Source organism: Vicia villosa, unplaced genomic scaffold (assembly GCF_029867415.1).
Source record: "Vicia villosa cultivar HV-30 ecotype Madison, WI unplaced genomic scaffold, Vvil1.0 ctg.003515F_1_1, whole genome shotgun sequence".
Lineage (NCBI taxonomy): Eukaryota > Viridiplantae > Streptophyta > Magnoliopsida > Fabales > Fabaceae > Vicia > Vicia villosa.
Window position 1 is genome coordinate 72700 of NW_026706225.1, and position 20995 is coordinate 93694.

Consider the following 20995-nt stretch of genomic DNA (forward strand, 5'->3'; position numbering starts at 1 on the left):
AGACTATAAGTTATAAACAAAAATCAAGGAGATTCGGCTGTAGGCATGGCAACGGGGCGAGTCGGGGACCGTTTTTACCTCCCCCAAATCCAAACTCGAGTCTCCAAACAATCTTCGTTCCCTGCTCCAAACCCAAACGGGGATGGAGAATTAAAACCCAAACCGTCCCAAACGGGTTCGGGTATCCCCGCTCCGCCACCATCCAATTTGTAAAATCAATTTTTTTAATAAAAATATTTACTTTTTTCAAAATCAAATTACATTATAAAGAGTAAAATAAAACAATATCAAAAAATTCCATACATACATTTCAAATATTTTAAATAATAAATAAAAATTAAATTATCAAAATATTGGCCACATATTTAATATTCTAAATTATTAAAAATAAATAGTAATGTACATAACAAAATAAACGGGGCGGGTTCTGGTGCGGGTACTAGTGTACCCATTACCCGACCCGTTCCAATATTTTATAATTGGGGAAAACTCAAACCCGAACCCAAACACAGTCAAAGCGGATTTTCTCCGTCACATTCAGAGCGGGTTCGGGTGGGTACCTACGTGTACGGATTTTGTTGCCATGCCTATTCGGCTGTGTCGAAATCCTTGCGAAAGAGCAATGTAAATGGAACCACAAAAATCGAAACACTTCATTCCGCATTTAAATTTACAGCACATGTCACTTAAAATGTGCTATTTGTCTTGGTCAGACAAAGAGAAAAAGAAATGATGAGTTTTCTTCTTCTTTTCTAGAGAGAGCAAACTCTTGCGGAGAGCTTTTTTTCACTTCATCTTCTTCACGATACTCTCTTTTCCTGCAATCATGACCTCTTCATAAAAAAAAAAGTACCTTATCTTTTGTTGTGTCAATCAAAGTCCCCATTTTTGTTGGAAATCAATATTTGAATATACATTTTCGAAACATTTGCAACTTATTCCTGAGATACATCTCGGGGATGTAACGTTCATTTCAACAGGAAAAAACCATATTAAATAAAATATAAGAAAAAAACATGTTATTTACTTGAAATTGCAGCTTCTTTTACTTCTTTTGATGTTATGAAACACAAGAAATATATTTTTAGAGTGCAACAGTTTATTGAGAATAATTATCTTTGACCATCAAGAACCTTTTGATGTTATGAAACATAAAAATTATATTTTTAAAGTGCAACAATTTATTGAGAATAATTGTCTTTGACCATGAAGAAGAAGAATATGAAAGAGTGTTGTTTTATTTATTTTTCCACTTGACATTTTTGGAGATGCATCTCTGAAATTGTCCCTGATTTAATTAAGAATGACTCACTTGCCACGCCCTTTGTGTGTGTTTTGAAAACACCATACAATGATGATTCTAGAAATTCATCTCACTCAATTTTAAATTTTAATCTAATTTGAGCACATTAACAAATTACATGTTTATTATAGTTAATTTTTATTAAAAATATAAATTCAAGGTTTTTTTTTATCATCTTAGTCTTAAATTACTAATATAAATTTACAATTAACCACATTTTCATTTTCAAGTGTCATGGTGGTTAGAGTGCTTCTTGGTCCCTTTCAATATTCTTCCACAAATAAAACACCCTTCAAGTGGCATAGAGAACAAATAGAGGAGGAAGGCAGCCTGGATTTGATTTGATAGACGAGATGAGGCAAACAACACAGATAAGAGAATATGCCATCAAGTTTGGTGTTAACCATGTTCTCCTGATTCAATAAGAATTTCATAATGGTATGGATCAACTCACACTCTTAATTTTATTTTCATTCACAATAATTTCGTTTACACTTTACTTAAAAAAATTTATAACTGAATTAGTTTACACTTTACTTAAAAAAATTTATAACTGAATTAGTTTACACTTTACTTAAAAAAATTTATAACTAAATTAGTTCATATTGGTATACAAATACATCAAAAGACCGGACTTCTTCCCTCTCCTCTTCTTCCTCAAGGGACGGGCGATAGAAATTTGTTCTGGTCGTTTTTTTTTTTTCATTTTAAAGTTCGAGGTATAAAAACGTCATCATGTCTACGCGTTATCGGTCTGTTTTACACTTGACACAGTATCTTGCAGTTCTTGGCCCATGGTCTCAAATGGAAAGAACATAACACATATTCCTGAAACAAGAGCTACAATTTCAAACAGTAGGACAGCTATGGTTTGATGACATCCATGTACTAAACCCACTGCTACCAATGGACATAACATTCCACCAATTCTACCCACTGAGCTTGCCACTCCGACGCCAGTTGTTCTCACCGATGTAGGATATATCTGCAGTTCATAGAAATCTTCCAAATGTTAACTTTCATTATGTATAAAAAGTATTAGATTGAAAAACATGCTGTGAAAGTATAAAGGAATGGTTTCTAACTAATAACTGGTCAGGTTTTTTTCCTTCTTATTTTCTGTTAGCGGTTTTCTGAGCGTATAAAGTTTGCATTTGTTTTGACAAATCTTAAGGAGGAGGAGTGCATCCATAATTTAGTATAAAATAGGTTTAGTTTCTTTCTACTGAAGAATACACAAGATTTCTCTCAAAAACTCTGTTTCAACCAGATCATTCAAAATCAAAATTATATTGCATAAATACATTACCTCTGGGGCATAAATATACACAACTGTGAAGGTAACTGTGATGCATATGCGAGCTCCAAATAAAAGGCCCGTTGTCAGGTCTTCGGGCAGATAGAAGGTTAATGGGAGAAGGAAAATACAACACATGAAGAACATGATTGACATTGATAGCTTACGACCGAGTTTATCCACGGCTACGGCCGACAAGAGGAGCCCAGGTAGCTCTGTGTACAAAATTTTGCATCAATCATGCATTTTCAGGCCATGGTATAGTAAAATAATTCTGAAATCAGTAGAAAACATACCTGCAAAACTAGCAATAAAAACACCTTTATAACTTATATCCTGGGACTTCTCTGTCTGCAATTTATTTGGAATACATTTACTATGTGCGTTCAACTCAGAGGTCAGCAAAACAAGGCCGTAATATGAAAAAGCATTACCGAAAAACACTGCCCATAATAGAAGGGTTGACCTTGCTAAAGTGGGTGACAGTAGCATTTTAAGTGATGAGATACCACCTAAATTAGAACCCATTCCTTTAGGAGTTTCGACTTCATCATTTTTTCTTGGGGAGAGTAAAACTGTGTCTTCTGAAGGGTTGTCAATTTTTTGTAGCTCAATTTGATTATCAGAAATAAGGGTACCAGAGGGAAGTTTTGTGCCATTTAGTCTTGCTATTGTCTCCAAAACATTAATTGCTTCACTTGTTCTACCTTTCAAGCATAGGTATCTCGGTGACTCTGGTGTCATTTTGTAGAACAGAAGAAGGAAAGAAGTGGGAAGGGAAGATAGTGCAAGAAGCCATCTCCAACCCAGCCTTGGCATCACGATCTGCAAGAAACATTGCATTAGGTGAACCCATCAACTCTATGACTTGTCCGGTATGCAACAGGCATAGAAAATTCCAACTAAAAATTTGACAGAAAATTAGTAAAAGTTACTACTATATAAATTGAGGGATCCCAGTAAAACTATTTGTTGCATCAAGGAATGATAGGAAGTTAATAAGGAAATGATAAATAGCATCTGAAATTAAAACTAAATAAAATCAAGAAGATCTAAGATATATATCCTATTCAAAATCAAAACCCTCACTCAATGCATTTTTTTAACGTTCCTACATATTGGACCGATTTGGTCCAATGACAGAAAAAAGCCTTCCCACAAGGTGGGGGCTACTCTCCTTTCCCCTTCCCCTTCTCCCCTTCTCCCCTTCTCCCCAAAGCCAAACAAAGCCTTAGTATCAAGAGAATATGACACTCAGTTTAAGAACATTATGAGGGGAAGGTGATGGCAATTTCCCTAATTTCAATTTAAAGAATTTGACATATGAACTTAGTTAGGACATTAACATAGGAAAATAAGAAGAAATTGTTCATTCAACGCTACCAGTCTTGTTGAGTGAGAGAACCGAAAAAATAATTACAGTAATGGCTTGATGCTCAGGTAATTCAAAAGATCCAATTGTTTCCTGACACAGTTTACACTCACTATATTAATCTCATCTAAATCCTATTTCATACCATCCATTACATTAACATGTTTTCTCAAAAATGTTGTAATTGCAATGAATGAATGAATGGAGAAAATATATTTACCCAAGCAAGAGATGCCTCAAAAATGGTACCAACAGTCCAAAAAGCTGAAAAGATAACCATCCAGGTACCTCTATTAGGGGCAGGAACAAACTCTAGAAACCAGGACGACAACACAGGGCCACCTCCCAAACCAAGACCAACAAGCGAACGAAAGAGGAGCAATGATAAATAATTAGGAGAAAAGGCACTGAGAAAACCGGAGGTAGAAGTAACAATTGCAGTGATAAGGAATCCTTTCCTCCTTCCATGTTGATCGGAAACAATGCCCCAGGAGTAAGCACCGATTAACATGCCAGCAAAAACAACGCTAGTAATGAAACTCTCTTGATGAGAAGAAAGATTCCAAGCAGATTGAACAGCAGGACCAACGAAAGAGAGTAGCATCATTTCCATAGCTTCAGAAATCCAACCAATGCCAGCGTAAACAAGAACAAGTAATTGAAATTTACCAAAACCCAAAGCAATAAGTGCGTCATCTACTGTGTAGTCATCATCCCCCATCGTCTATAATTCATTCACAAAATCCTTATTCAATATATCCCAAATTGAAGATAATAATAAATAAATGAATTGAAAGATAGATAGATCGTACCATATTAGTTTAGTTGTGGGAAGATAGATAGATCTGAAAATTGAATCAGAAGTATTCAATGTTGATTCATTGGTATCGTTGACGATGACCGACACAATGACATAGTCTCCTCTCCTATAAGCTTCTGTCTTCCTTCTTTTCTTTTTTACTTTCGATTGGTAATATTATCTTACCTTCTATTGGACATTCATGTAATTTACGTTCTTTATTTTTTATTTTATAATAAACTTTATTGCTTCTTTTTTAGAAAATTATAACAATAAAAGAATCAATTACTATTATATGAGAAAAAGTTAAATATTTTAGTTTCATACAAAAATGTTAATAATTATTAATAATAATAATAAGAAAAAAATCAATCGGTTGAAAAAAAGTGAAATATTTTAGTTTTATAAAAAATGAATAACATGTTGAGAAAAAAAAAAAGATATTTTAGTTGAAAAACTAGTAACAGACCCGTGCTGCCGCACGGGTTATTTTTTAGTGATGTTGTGTTGTTCCGGATGAAATAAACATATGGAATTTGACTATAATGAAAAGATATAATCTGCCAAAAAATATATTGATAGTATTGTTAATGTCATGAAAATGCAGAAGTATTAGCCTCCATATGAATATTTTTGGCTATAGTAACATTCCAAATGTTATAAGCATAGTACTGACAAAACAATATGCTGCTATAAATAAGCGGAGAAATACAAAAAGAGTTACAAAAGCTTATAAAAGATAAGTCGAGCAGCAACATGACATTTCAAAATGGAGTGAATGAATATAACCTGAAAGATATGAAAAAAACACAATTTAAGTTATATTGCACATGAATAACAATTCAAAGTGGTAAAACTATTTGATACATGTTTGGTACAAAATAATATGTAGCCTCTAACCTTTTAAATGTTATGAAAGACTTCCTTGAAAACAACATTGGTGGTAGAGAGCATAGGTTGTTTCTCTTTGTCATGAATAAGAATCCTTAATCCCTTTTTGGATTTGACTCTTGAAATAGCGACATACAATTGCCCATGACTAAAAACTTCCTTTGGCAAATACAATCCCACATTGTCAAGTGACTGGCCCTGTGACTTGTTAATAGTCATGGCAAAGGAAACAATTATTGGGAATTGGCGTCTCACCAATTTAAATGGCCATGGAGACTGTGAGGGGGATAAAGACATTCTAGGAATATAAAAGATGTTACCAATATTTTTCCCAGAAATGATCTTCGCTTCAATGACATGGGCAGCAAGTCTGGTTACAGTTAGTCGTGTGCCGTTGCACAAGCCCTCTGATTGATCCAGGTTGCGCATTAACATAATAGTGGCCCCGACTTTCAACTTGATTGAATGGTTAGGCAATCCTGAGGTTTTTAGAGCGTTCAAGAACTCGGGTGTCACATGCTCATATGCATCAAAGTTAGTTACATCAGATCTATCAATGGAATCACTACTAAAGTATTCTCTCTCTTCACCTACATCATGAAGAATACCAATAATTAGTTAATAATGTTAAGAGAAAAAAGGTAATATCATAGTACAAAAGATATTTAAGATTAACATTTAGGAAATGAACTAAGTGGCATATGACTACCTGGAAGAAGGTTAGTGATATATTGGTTGATATCATCAACTACTTCGATTGTTGAAGCTAAAATCGCACGACTTTGAAGATAATTGGAATCAAGATAATTATGAATGAGATCAGGGTAGGTATCTTCAACAATGGCCTGAATCGGATCTGTAAAGTTTGAAATTATGAACTCATTTGGAATACATATATCAGCATAACCATCATTAGGTTCACACATGGTCCCATCTCCAATATTTAAAATCCACTCAGAAAAGCTCCTAATCTCATCAGCTGTAGTAGTAGGTGGACCACTTTGCAATCTCATGTTCTTTGTAAGTCTCAATACTTTACAATGATCCCAAATATAAGAAGCATTAATTGTTGCATGGATAATATCAGATCTAGTACCTCTTGGTATAACAGGGAGAATTTGCCTGAAGTCACCACCAAAAACAACAACCTTGCCTCCAAATATTTTCTTAGATGCATGTGTGGGGCCACTCATGATATCTTTTAAGGATTTGTCCAAAGATTCGAAGCAAAACTTGTTAGCCATAGGAGCCTCATCCCAGATGATTAAATCCGTAAACTTAAGCAGCTCAGCAATATCATCTTTTTTTTCAATGTTGCAAATAGAAGTCTCTAAAGTAGGAACGGGAATCTTAAATCTAGAATGAGCTGTTCTTCCTCCTGGTAACAACAAACTTGCAATTCCACTTGAAGCAACCGGCAAAACAATTTTCTTTTTGGACCTAAGTGCTGCTGATAAAGTGTTCCACATAAAGGTCTTACCAGTCCCACCATAGCCATATAAAAAAAACACCCCACCTTGTTGCTTTTCTACAGCATCCATGATTTCCTCAAAAATGCTCCGTTGCTCATCTATTTATAATAGTTAAATCAAATTAGAGTGTTAATAAAAACATATAATTTAAGTATTTTCAAATGTTTATCTAACATAGTCTACTTACCTGTAAGAGACGCATACAAAGTATCAAAAATTTGTTTTTGAGCAACAACTTCATACTGAAGTTCATCGTAAAGTAGCCTATTTCCAGTAAACTCTACGACAAAATCTTTTGGATATGGCATTGTCTTGAAGTCTTTAAGAGTTCGATTGTTATTTTGTAAAAGTGTCTCAATGGCCATAAGTGTCCTTTCTTTGAGCTCGGCATCGCTCATTGTCAGACCTACAGCATAATTGGTAATAAGAGAATGTCATGCATTTTAGAGATGAGAACTGTTTTTTATTCAGATTTATGTATTAATGATAGTTATTTTTGGATGATAGGCAATGAATCAGTATTTTCAATGAAGAGGTTTAGAAACATAATGAGACACACTTTCGTAGACTTTCCATATTTCCTAAATTGCTAATGCAACCTGGCAGTGATATATTTCGCATATGATAGACATAAAAAACGGGAAACACGGTCTGAGACATGGTTTCAGCACTATAGTCTCCATTGACACAGGCATACATTGAGTACTACCAGCTAGTTTGCTTGTCATATAAAATTAAAAAAGCGTGTACATGGTGATTTACTGAAAATCTATCATTTTCATCATGTAGTACAAAGTTTGACCTCCCACAAATCATAATGACATATATATGTTTAAATAGGCAAGGTTTTATATTTTTTATATGCTGGTGTTCTTCATGGTTTATACTAAGTAAATGAAGTTACTTGGATATTCCTTTTCTAATATATTGGATGCATCTTATCTGTAAAATTGAAACAGTATTATGCAGCAAGAGTATTAAATGCATTAAGGGTGCAATATATCTTAACAAACATGATAGTGAGAGTAAAAAAAAAACCTTGATTTCTTGTGAATAAGCGTTGCTCGTAGAGAATGCCATCTGATAAATACATCCAAGTCTTTCGCCACACATGTTCCGGTCTGTTCATGGAGGAAGATAACAACATTGTCACAAATAACTTGCGTAAAAATGGACCGGATCCCCAAAGATGTGCCTCTTTGATAGCCTCGACAAATTCTCGATCATCTTGTAGAAATCCCATCGCAAAGCAAGCGTCCCTATAAGTTTTTAGTTGCTTTCCATCAACTTTCTTAATGTCTTGATAGCACAAAGGACCCTTTGTGACAGTGAGCATCATTCTTAAATAAAACAATTCACCAGTGCTTTGAGGAACCCAAATGAGTCGACCAATGGTATATCCTCTTTTTCTTGGCTTCCAAGTCCGACTTCTTTTATGATAAACAAATTTAGAAACGAAGTCACCATAAGTTAGCAATCTTGCTTCCTCGTAAGTTTTGTTTGCCTCAAACCAAGATGTAAACATTGACTCGGTGACACTTGGTTTGAGTAAAACATCACCAACTTGCTCGTAGTCTTTGTAGTACACGGAGTTTTCACCTTCCAAATGAAAAAACAGTCTCTCTACAGCGGGCTTCCTTCCATGTATAGAATACGAAAAGATCCTCCAACATGCCTCACTCGGGGAGATGTATCGACAATCCAAATATTGCTTGATCTCGTCAACGTTGTTTTTGTCCTGTCCTTGTATGATTGCAGAAATACGGTCCGAACCTTTGTTGATATATTTGAAAAGGTATTTGATGGAAGTACTTTGGTTGCACCATTCCATGTTGATGTGGGCTTCGTATTTCAACAGCAAACTTGGATTGTGAGGAACCACATGACCACTATGAAAGATGATGCCGTGCTTTTCAATTGTGTGTCCGTTGTTTCTTCTCCTATAAACCGGATATCCCTCGTGATCCACTATAGTCGTAGGCTGAAATTTCTTAGGATAAAACTTGGTGCACTTGTTATCCTTCATGCAAGGTGAGTTGAGATTTGCAAAACCACAAGGACCATGGACCATGTGAGATTTTACCAAATTGTATAACCGAGGGTGTCTTCTGGGGTCTGGGACTTCCGCACTAATGATCTTGTCAATGTCATCGGGCGTTGGATATTTGTTTGAAGGATGCAAAAACAGCAATATATGGGCATGAGGTAATCCTCTCTTTTGGAACTCAATGGTGTACATATCTAGCACGGAATAAAAAAAGGAAAGTCAGAAATCATGAAAGCGAACACATTCAAATGTTTAAGTAAATGAACAGAGGTAACTCACAAGCAAGCACTTTTCCAAGAACTCCTTTTTTGGTTAAATCTGAAAGGAGTTGATCGAATTTGATTTTGAAAACTCTTGAAATGACATCCGGACGATCCTGAGGCTTCAAATGGAGAGGTCCGAGAACTCTTTGAATCTCCGGCCAATTTGGGTTACATGTAAAAGTAATAAACAAATCGGGAAATCCGACTTTACTGCATATAGCCATCCCATCATAATACAACTGATCCATAAACCTACGGCCGCCAACAAAGGAAGAAGGCAAAACAACTCGCTTACCTATGCTAATTCCTGGGGCATGACTTTGATCGCCTTCTTTCTCTAAAGAGTTGTACTTTGTCACTCGAAGCTTTGGTTGATTTTTACGTAGCCATTCTAGTTTCTCGGATTCTAACATCGTGTAACCATCAACCAGGAATTGTTGGAACAACCTTCTCGAAGATAACAAAGTCTTAGCCTCACATAACCTTGTTTGAATGCGGAAGGCAAGCCATTCGCGTATTGTGAGCCTATTTCTTATGCTGTTTTCGTTGGCGGGCAAGTCTCTATGTGCAACATCAGGTCTATAACCGTCCTCACCATAAGGAAATATCAAAGGATACTGGTAAGCCATGTAAGCGGCATGAAGCTCGTTGATTCTTTGAAGTCTTCCTCCCTTTGTCTGCATTATGATATCCCTCATTTCCGCGGTGTCAATGTCCCCAACAACCAAAGCAGCCACTTCAGACACGGTTGGCTGATTATAGACCCTGCCATCGGTGGATCGGTTTGAAATGAGCCGTAGCTTTAAATTTGGAGTTTCACCATTATTTAACCATTGTTTAGCCATTTGAAAACTTTTAGCATGAGGATTGAATGTATACAACATGCTTGCTAATCGACTGACAACTTCCGGATCAAAATCTTCTTTGTTCCTTGATATGGAAAAAAAATGAAAATTAATTGAAAAGATATTATAACAGTAACAAAATTTACAAAAGAGATATATATATATATATGCCACATTGACAGGGAAGGGTTTAAAGAAATAACCTTAGTCCATGCATTCGATTTTCAACTTCATTTTCCGTGTCATAAATATATAACTGAGCAAACTTAGGTTTTTGACCTTGCGGAGGCAACAAACTTCCTATTCGGTGACATGTTTGACCTTGTATCCTTAGTGTTGGAGGCCCACGTCCATTGTTAAATCGATTGTCAACCTTTGCCCCTGGTGACGTGAATGCAAACATCATGTTGTATACTCGGATTTGTTGTTGGAACTTGCGACTAACCAAACTCTCGTGATCAAACAAAAGTTTTGCAAGTGTTTCCGGAGGCTCTCTAAGCAGTGGGAGTTCAACTTTCCCGTTTCCACAACACATCATAAACTTTGGGTTGGCGGAATGAGAACTTTTATGCATTCTCTCTTGATACCACATCATCGCTTTACAATAACGGCACTCAATAAGGGGGGATCCGATATCGTAATATTCTACAAAAGTATGGAAAAGAAACTTATTTTAGAAGAAACAGAATATTTAAGCATAACTGTTTTTGTGTTATACTGGCTGCGTTTAAGAAATGTTACCTTGCGAATGGCCGGCAGCATTATCATGAATTATGAAAGGAGCATCATAATCTTCGTCCTCCGAGAAGTTCTCATCCTCGGATAGATATGCTGTAATGTTATGATAAACAAAATTTAAAGAGAGTAAACGACTATAACCACATGTGTGGGTGTAGTTGAAACATAATGGCCATCCTCCAAAAAGGGACAGTTAATAATTTCAAATAATGATACAGTTTACTTCCAAAAAGGGTTGTATGGACAGTAATGAATTTCAACCAAAGATACGGTGCACTATATGGCATTATTAAACTTACTTGCAAAAGGGTCGTAGTCGCTATCACTGTCTGAGTCGCTATTAAAATCCAAATTGACCGTAGGTGTAAAAACTGGACATGTTGGCAATTTTCGATTGTTGGGAGCATGTGTAGGCGTTGCGACCGGCGTATATTCGTCACGACCAAGACTGCCACTATTTTGCGGTACTTGAATTCCATGGACATTTTGTTTAACAACTTCACTGTGGGAGTGAAATATCCAATCAGCATATATAGAGAGATAGAATTATTAATAATTGTCAAAGCAATGGTTAGAATGTCAAGTTTGGTACCTTGATCCGCAGACTTCACTTGGAATAGAATGTTTCCTGGTAATTGTTTGGCTGTTTATCTCTGTATTAAGATTCATAGGGAGGTTAGGATCACTGGTATTTTTCCTAGGCCTGCCCCTGCCACGTTTTGGGAATGCTGAAGACCTATTCAATTCTCAAATATTAGTAAGAATCAGTCTTACAAATATATAGGTGGTATGAAGGGTAATTTAATAACATGATCAAATAATCTACCAAGGCTGTGGGTTTGCATCTGAGGTCTGAGTTTGCATGTCAGTTTGTTGCGTATTCGTTGGTGTAGGAATCTTTCTGCACAAGTTAAGCGCCATATTTGGAACTCCATATTGATTTCTAGGCCGTCCCCGAGCTGTCTTGGATTCCGGTGGACATCTGTTGACACAGAAAATGGGCAATGCATTAGAAATATATAAACATAGCCAGTTGACATATTAGATCAAAACTATGGTTGAAACAGTATGTTCCAAAGGAAAATAATTACACTAATGTGGCTCTATTAGAAGAACTTCCGGCTCGAACGACGTTGTTTTCATGAAGCGGAAGGGGGTGCTGGTTAGTTTTGCTCGGAAGACCAAAAGGATCATTCTCCTTATGTGTAGAAGTTGATGCAAACTTTGAGTAAAGATTTGTTCCTAAGGAGCCTATGTGGCAGCTTCTCAGATTTTTAAAACCGTGTATTAATAGGCTAGGTTCTGTCCCTGCGTCGCTGACATTTGGACTAACAGAATGTTGATCAACCGGTGTTCTTGTAATAGTATTTTGGAATGCCTGAGTAAGGTCGGACAAAGGTTGTCTTGGAGTGTGGAAGGTAGGATTATTTATCACAGTCTGGCCACTTACTATTTGTTGAGGACTAATTTTTTGACGTTTAGACCGAATTTCTTTCAAAAGCAACATTCTTCTAGCTCTAGCCTTTTTACCTGATACATTTTGATAATGCTCCATTTGTAGAAACAGAAGGTTATCTACAACAGTGACAATAATATTAGTATTAGTAATGGGAACACGATGTCGGTATTAAAGCAAATGATTCTTAAAAACACTTGTCTAATTAGTAACTCAGAACCATTATTTTTGTTCTGTCCTTGGTTGAACAGAAAATTCAATGCTCCTCACTCAAAGTCAATAACAGTTAGCATTAAATTCTCAATGGTAGAGTAAAAAGACATCATCTAAATGAGTTAGAAATGTCAAACAAAAAATTGATACATTAGTTAATGCTCTTATTGAGGTAGATGAGCCATACATTAAATGCTTCAACAAACTTCAATTCGTATAAAGAGATACCGATCAGTGCAATCTAAAATCCTTAAACGATGTTTGGCACTATATAGAGAGAAGCAAAGGTCATCCTTATTCAACAAATTTTGGCAATCCCTAATCAGAATAACTAAGGGATTACTGAGATAATTGAGTCTCATGCTCCTTCACATGAAAAATAAGGGAAACACTGTCATAACAATGGGAAGGTAAATAGGTTTATTCTAATATTATCTATTACATGATTATTGCTGTATATACAAAAATGTTGAGCAGATATTATTTTGTAGAAGTAATACAAAAGGTAGTTAGAACTCAACACAACTTAGATGTCCCACTTATGAATGTTGCTGTAAATTGAACACTTTGGCAATTAGGTTATGATTCTGTAGATCACATTGACTATTGACTTAATCGCTTATAGGAAATAATCCTGTTTTATCTATCTAAGGGGTTTCTGTAAATGTTAAACTATTGGATAGGTGGTCTATTGATATTCTGGCAAATAGATGTCCCAGCCATGATTATTGTTGGTTATTGAAATCCCTGTAAATATGGTTATGAATATGTAGATGGCAGTATTTCTTATTCACTGATAGGAATTAAATCAATAATCCTCTTCTAACTATAAATGCATTTAATGTAAATGTTAACTATCTAGTCCTAAATTTAGCATACATTCATAAGTTAAACCACAGTTCTCCCATTCCACATAGCGTCCAAGATCACCATTATATTCAGTTTCTCTTGATCTTAAATTATCTGTTTCATTATTTAGGTTGTGTCTGGCATACCAAATTCGCAGGTAGGATAAAAGATGACAATCAATGGTACAGAAGCATACATACATTAATAGGTTAACCAAGCTTAGATTTGCACCTGATGAAGTTATTTCAATATCATCCCATTTCCTTGGTTAGCAGGAATGATTAGGGTTGCAAGACTGTTGTTGAAAGGTTCCTATTTGTGCTCAATGCTAAGCCAAGCTCACAGGAAAGGTTCAAGGGACCAAAAGTTTGTGAAGGTCAGTACAATATTTCTGTCCAATGAATATTATATTAGAACATATTGAAACTATATTTTTTAGAGTCAAAATATATGTAAATTTTGTAAACAAATCGTGACAGTCCCTACCTAAACCAAAGTTATTTGTAATCTCATGTTGGGTTGCAGTGAAGGTGGGGTGGTAATTACTAATATGCTAAGGACAGGTTAATAGTTGGCCATTCTAAAATGTAGTTAGGCTTACAAATGTTAAAAAGTTAGTGAATTTTCACAATGCAAAGACTACTTGGTTAGAAAAGCTAAATGTATGCTGCCCCATCTAGAGACAAGACATTGCTACATGCTGCAAGTGTGTAGCAGTCTATGAAATGTAGTATATTGTTACAATACAATTGAAACTACATCCCACTTTACTTTTGCTTGTGCAGCTTAGAAATTAACATAATTATGGAAGGTATGTCATTAAAAAAAAAACAGAACATATGGAAAAGGTTTGACTTACCGTGTCAAGGAGTATATGGCATTTAAGGTTGATGTGACACAAATCTCTAGAATTTCCCAAAATGCTGGAATGTGTAGCAATAAACCTGCTGTACCTGCACAGAGAAGGACAGTTTTATAGTGTAATCCGCGTGGCCCAATGTGCAATGCTGAAAAAGGTAGCTGTGGATTGTACAAAAAATAAATGAAGAAGTGATAGGGCTGCTTTGAAAAACGCAGAATTAATGTTTACCACTGCCCCAATATCTTTAGCAGAGAGATTTTATTGGAAAGATACAGTTATGCTAAGTCTGAAATTTAATTTAAAAAAGTACTCAAGTGCAAAGGCTTGCATCCAAATGGGCATCGCTAAGTATACCAAGTATCATTCAAAGATTTAGTCTTGTGACAGAATTTTAAAGTTATTTTAGAATGGAGCATACTGATTTAAGGTTTAGCCCAGTAGTAGGAAAAATATTATGTTCAGCTCATTCTATAACACGCAAGTTATAGCCAAAGTGAGGCAGCATAACTCATCTACTATCTAACAACTTAATCATGGAACATGTTTTGTAATTAGGTAATAATCAGTAAGTATCCATCCAATTGTCTGATTATTCACCTATACTAATGTTAACCATGGTTTCATAAGTTAATTTATATTTAAGACTTGCAGGTAGAACATGTATAAGTTGTGTGATGTCTAATAAGAGCATCCATAGTTATAAATATTTGTCCAAATAATTCATTGAGATATTCACACATTATTATTTTCATAGATTCTTTCTAAATTATTATACATTACACACCTCACATAAATTCTTCCATTGTTTGCCTATTTTTATTCCCTTGTTATGAAAACAGTGAAAAAGAAATTTGCTACCTAACAATATCTCAAAGATGGAATTTATTAAACCCAAGTGTTATGTGGAATCTATTGAATATTCAGGAAGGTAATATATTGAAGAAAACTACTGCCAATACATATTCTTCAAAAGTAAGTTAGGCTGCATTAGTGATAATATTGTATGCTAATTTTCAACATTGGTAAATGTATGCACAATTAGGATAATGTAGTTATGTGATTAGGAGAATTGTAAAATACTGTAGGTGAGTAGGGAACATGTAGTTATGTATTAGGGTATATTTAGATCAGTTTTTGTTCTTGCAGGATGTTTGGTTGTTTTGATACTAAACTATTTTGAATCACTATATAAGCAAGCAATTCTAAGCATTTAAGACGAATTGATGAACAATTAGATATTCATAATATCTGATAGATTACAAAACATGTGGAATATTGCTTGAAGGAGTTATAGTACTACCAAGTCATGGCATGGAACACTAATAATGAGAGTAGTTCAGAAAAGAGTAGTTCAGAAATCAGTGAAGTTAGTGGAATAAATCCTTACACTTCCAAAATGCCAGATACAGCAACAAAATAGAGAGAATTTGTTGAAATAAACCCACCAAATCATTCCTTCTTCAAATGCTTAAGCTTTTTTCCAGTCTTGGCCTTAGTGGCGGATTGTTTGGGAGTGATCTCCTCAGCCTGGATGATATCATTAACCGAGTTTGACTCTGAACCCCTCTTGGCTGGAGTACTGTTGGAGCTTGCTTCTGGGCTCCAAGTCGGGTTAGCAGCCGAGTATGGCTCAACACCGATTGATTGCTCCGAAGTTTGTGTGCCCTACAAATGAGAAATAGAAAACAGTTAATCATGTTAGGGAGTTTACAGTATACTGTTTGTTACAATATACAAAAGTAAAGATCCATGAGCTTACCTGGTTTGGAATAACTATCGGAGCAGTCGTGGACGTTTCAATAACGGTCTGAGGTGCCATGGTCTGTAACAGAAAAGAACCAGATTGATATTAATGTAAATCAAAAGTTGGAGTGGTCTAAATGAATATGGAAGTTCTAAAAGAAGCATGAAACTTATGAAATACCTCATCTGGGGTGAGGTATTTGTCAAACTTGGCATAAAGACCCTCCTCGCTAAGTATTTTAACGATAGAGAATTGTCGGTACTGTTGTTGATACTTGACGCGAAACACAAATTCTTTATTCAACAAAACATCTAGATGGGCAGGCCAAATTTTAGGATTGTCTTCTCCAGCCTATGCAAAAAAACGAAATTAGTGTAGGATTAATAAGCAAGTAACCGACATAATGCAATAAAAGCGAAAAGCCTGTGAAAATTCTGACCTCTTTCATAACCTGTCTTAGTTCTCTAGCAGTCATTTTTGTAAAAGGAATACAATCCTTATCCCAAAAAACAAATGTTCCACTGTGTTCACCATAGACAACTTCAACCTCAACTTTGAACCTACCATGAATAAGCAAGTTTAAGGTCATAGATAGAAATATTGGTAAGATATTCAATTGGGTTAAAGGGAAAGAATAACCGCTCACTTAATAACAGGTTCAGGATCTGTATTTCCAGATGACCCAGCATAAGACTCAAAATACCATCCGTTCTTGGAAGCTTTGAAACCGACGGTAGTGCCAATAGTCGTTGCGTAAGAATCCTTTTGCCCAGAATATATTGGATCACAAAATTATAATGTTAATGGGTTGATAAGGAATAAGAACATTTTCATTAAATGAATGATGTAAATTGAGCCAAACCCTTGCTAGTGCAGCGATTGCATGGATAGTCTTGACCTCACTCAAGTTAGTCCAGAAATTGTTTGCAGATTGCATGGAAGAATCACATGTTAATGATTGGGAAAGGGCAGGTATACCAGATAAATCAGTAGTTCCAAAGCTGTCCACAACATCAAAGAATCATAAACTATTAAATCCAATTGAAACACATAAATTGAATGAATTTTGCAGAGAAGTGGAATCATTACCTAGCTTTGAAATCTGCAACTTGTGGATGGTCCAAGTTAATGAGAAGCCTAGAGCCGTTCCATGCATTCGAAAGAGACGGAAGACCGGAAACTATAATGCAAGGCAAGGGTGTGTAAGGAAGACAGTGTAACATGAAACATGGAATAGTGATGTAAACATTATAGTAGATACATTTAAACATCAAATAAGAAGCATTGGCAAGTAATTGAAACCTGAATTTGGCTTGCACCAGGCATGGGTCAAAAGGATAATTGTAGGCCCAGAAGTGTTGTTTGGGGTAGTGTAGTTCATCAATTGCTTGCCGTAACTTTCCCATAATGCCACCTCGATAACATTCCCTTCAACATCTCGCAAGGTAATATTGACGCAAGATTTCCTATTCCCACCGCCCATTTGTGTCTTAACAACATCTTGCAACACCCCTATAACATCTAAAATGTTTGAAGCAAGTAAAGCAAGATTACAAACATTTGAATTCATGGATATGTGAGCTAACATAAGTAGATTAAAAAAAGGAAAGCACATCACAAAAAAAAAACAGTCTTAGCTCACCATATAAGATGTCATGCTTGTAGTTCCCTTTGAGAAAGTCTTCAATAGGATGAAAAATGAACTTGTGGGTTGGTATGTCGGGTAACACCGCCTTCATCATCGTAGTCCCTCCGTTGAGGACGATCTTGAGTGGGTGGGAACAGACTTTTAAAGGACCTTCGTTGTCCACGGGCTCTCCGTTATACATAATATAAGTCTCATGCTCCTTCAGTTGTTCAACCCAATTTGTGAAATCTCTGTTCCAACTTGTGACATGAATCTTATCAGCCTGCGAAGAACATTGTTTAATAATGGTCAGTCTACCATATACACAGTTTTTTAGTAATGTTCAGTCTACCATATACACAGAAGAATGCAAGGTTTTTGGAAAACTATGAACAAAAAGAGTAGATGTTATGACTCAAGGGAAACGGTTATAAATGAAAAAACCACAAACAAACAGTTTTGAATGTTAGGAAAAATGATACCTTTACATCTTGAATGACCATCTCAAGGTGTTGATGGCCATTTTTCTCAGTAACAACCCAAAGATCAACAACCCTAATCAACATTTTCCATACTTGGTTCCCCTTGACCAGATCGTTTATCAGAATGGGAGCCCTTGACATTGTTCCTGTGGTAAAAAGGAAGCATAACTTGTCAGGCCAAAGAAAAATCAATCTGAATGAAACTGAATAGGAAGCACGAAACCATTAGTTTCTCATAGAGCTCTGAAACATTCTGAATGAAACTTAATCAGTAGAACGAAAAAACATTTAAACAACTTCAACGTTGACGGTACACGAAAAGGGAGATAACGATTGGAACGGAGGCGAAACGCTTACCTTACGGTGGGATCTTCACCGGCGCAGGAAGAGAGGTCTAAAAGAACGGCGAAGAAATCGATTGGAAGGGAGGGGCTATGTGAGGAAACAGAGTTGAAGTCGTAGGAAAGAAAGGAAAAGTGTGAGAAGCTGCAGACAAAGTAAAGTAGGGAAGGAGGGAAAGTACATTTTCAAGTGAATGGACCAATAAGAGAAGCACACATGGACACAGAGAAAAATGATTTTGTTAATTACCGGAACACCCTTTTTGGAGGTTAAAGTATATTTGGAAGAAGGACAATTTGGGTAGTATGCTCAATTTGATAATATTGGGTAGATAGTAGATGTGATACTGTAAATGCAGTGGAGGTCCCAAAATGTAAGGTAGAGAGGTTGAGTCATGATGTTTAGGTGACTTGTAAAACATGTTGCAGGGCAAGTAGTAGGAAATAATCCATGTTGATGGTCCTCATGAATACTCATTCTAGATGAGAAGCACATTAATGAAGACTGGGTTTGAGAGCGGAACTAGAATTACGCAAACCGTAAATGTTGACAAGAAATAACAACTACTACATTCAATGGCTTTTACAACACAAAGAGGAACTTCCTCCTCGCAGTTTAAGTTAGCAAACTCGTGAATATTGAAATAGAGTTAAATTCGAATCAATCAAAAAGGAATAAATGACTTTGTAAATCATCTTCCAAACTATATAAGACCAATTGTGTTCCTTTTTCCATTATATCTCAATCTTTTATTGCACTATATTTTTTATGAGATTTATTTGTATATAAAAGATACTTGTTGCTAAAGAAAATTTTTAAAAATGGTTTTTTTTGTACAACATGATTTAAACGCCATTTTCTTTTTCTTTTTTCATCTTCAAAATGTTTTCTTGGTTGGATGGTGAGACCTTGTAATTGTGTTATGAGGTCTTAAAGGTAGTGTTATGATCCCGACCTGATATTGATTAATTTACTCATATGGTATAATTCCATATCCTACAATTCTCCACATAAGTAAAACATGCTAACAAATGCAAACTCTGATTTAGTCGTTCTAGCGTTAGGAGAAGAGATTGGTCGCAACATCTGCATATGGATCTATAGTCCAATCATAGGTTATACTAATCATTATCCAAGTCTAAACACATATACATGCAGACTTTATTTTGGTCTCCCCAACTAAAGGTTAAGTAATTGTCTACTGCCTCCACACTCCTGCCATTATGGGAGGAGGAGTTACCAATTGCTATTAGTGTTTAATGACTATATCACATGACCAAACTGTGCTTGAGAAGGGACCATCACCCCCTGTAAATATGAGACTCAACAAAAATCTTAAGCATTGACTAATATCTTAAAACACCTCGAGTTTTGATCATAGCACATTGCAGGCAAAACTCATATATCACATACCTATAATATAAATCAAGATCTTGTTCACAATACAATGCTAGCAAGATTTATCTTCTTTGATTTAGCAATAACATATGACACTCATTGTAAGAAGATGACATGATATGTACCCCTCCAAAGAAAGTAAGGTCTTGGCCGCAATTTTGGCCACTATAGATGAATTATGACGTAAGAATGAGACTTCGTATACATAAGTCTAGGGGATCCAACAAGAGAGGGGTCGTGGAGGATAACTTTGAAGACAAATTTGAGAGCCTCAAACTTCTTTGCAAATAGATCTGAGATGTCCTTATTCTAGAAAACTTCAAACCCATTTAAAAACCCCTTCCCCCTTCATGTGGAGAACTTTGACGGAAAGAAAGACTCTAAGAGCCTTTTGCTTCGGTTCTCAACACTTCACCAAGTCCGACTTAACAATATTTTTTATGAGATTTATTTTTATAAAAGTTTATTGTCGCTAAAAAAAGTTTTAAAATGGTTTTTTGTACAACATAATTCAAACGCCATTTTTTTTTCTTTTTTCTCTTTTCATCTTCAAAATGTTTGCTTCGTTGGATGATGAGACCTTGTAATTGTGTTTTCCTATCGAAGCATTTCTAATTACGCTGACTGAGAGAATTAAGACTCGTGTATTCAATTATGGTTGAGGTTATATGCCTATAAATCTCTTGGCCAAGGTCACAATTTATTGTTGATGTAACTTATTTAAATGTTTTTAAAAACCAATCACTACTATTTTACATTGTCAATCAATCACTATAACGTATCTCGTCGCATCAGACTGTAAATTTTAAAAAAAATATTGAATAATTTATTCTTATTGATTGACAGTGTGAAAATATTTTATACTGTCAGTGCATAACTATTAAACTCTAATTCAAAAATGTGATTATGTGATTTTAAGTGATGCTACAGTCTCCTCTAAGTAGTACATGAGGCCCATTTTAATGTATTGTAGTATATTTAAAGAGAATTTCTCG

The 20995-nt window shown here is 35.5% G+C and overlaps 3 protein-coding genes across 3 annotated transcripts; all 3 read right to left on the reverse strand.

The window, feature by feature from the left end:
- Window positions 1-2023: 2023 nt before the first annotated feature.
- Window positions 2024-4944, reverse strand: LOC131641096 (organic cation/carnitine transporter 7). Its single transcript, XM_058911418.1, has 5 exons — window positions 4785-4944; window positions 4193-4696; window positions 2897-3425; window positions 2613-2815; window positions 2024-2288 (listed from the first exon to the last, which is right to left on the reverse strand). The coding sequence occupies exons 1-5, from the start codon at window positions 4785-4787 to the stop codon at window positions 2043-2045; spliced, it is 1485 nt and encodes a 494-aa protein (XP_058767401.1). The 5' UTR covers window positions 4788-4944; the 3' UTR covers window positions 2024-2042.
- Window positions 4945-5674: 730 nt separating this feature from the next.
- Window positions 5675-12582, reverse strand: LOC131641097 (uncharacterized). Its single transcript, XM_058911419.1, has 11 exons — window positions 12119-12582; window positions 11854-12009; window positions 11620-11763; window positions 11327-11529; window positions 11031-11120; window positions 10493-10934; window positions 9461-10374; window positions 8173-9375; window positions 7322-7540; window positions 6372-7232; window positions 5675-6252 (listed from the first exon to the last, which is right to left on the reverse strand). Exons 1-11 carry the CDS (start codon window positions 12580-12582, stop codon window positions 5675-5677), a joined length of 5274 nt encoding a protein of 1757 aa, XP_058767402.1.
- A 4211-nt stretch (window positions 12583-16793) lies between these two features.
- On the reverse strand, window positions 16794-18401 carry LOC131641098 (uncharacterized). Its single transcript, XM_058911420.1, has 6 exons — window positions 18261-18401; window positions 17794-18061; window positions 17454-17732; window positions 17241-17331; window positions 17014-17152; window positions 16794-16913 (listed from the first exon to the last, which is right to left on the reverse strand). Exons 1-6 carry the CDS (start codon window positions 18399-18401, stop codon window positions 16794-16796), a joined length of 1038 nt encoding a protein of 345 aa, XP_058767403.1.
- Window positions 18402-20995: the final 2594 nt, after the last annotated feature.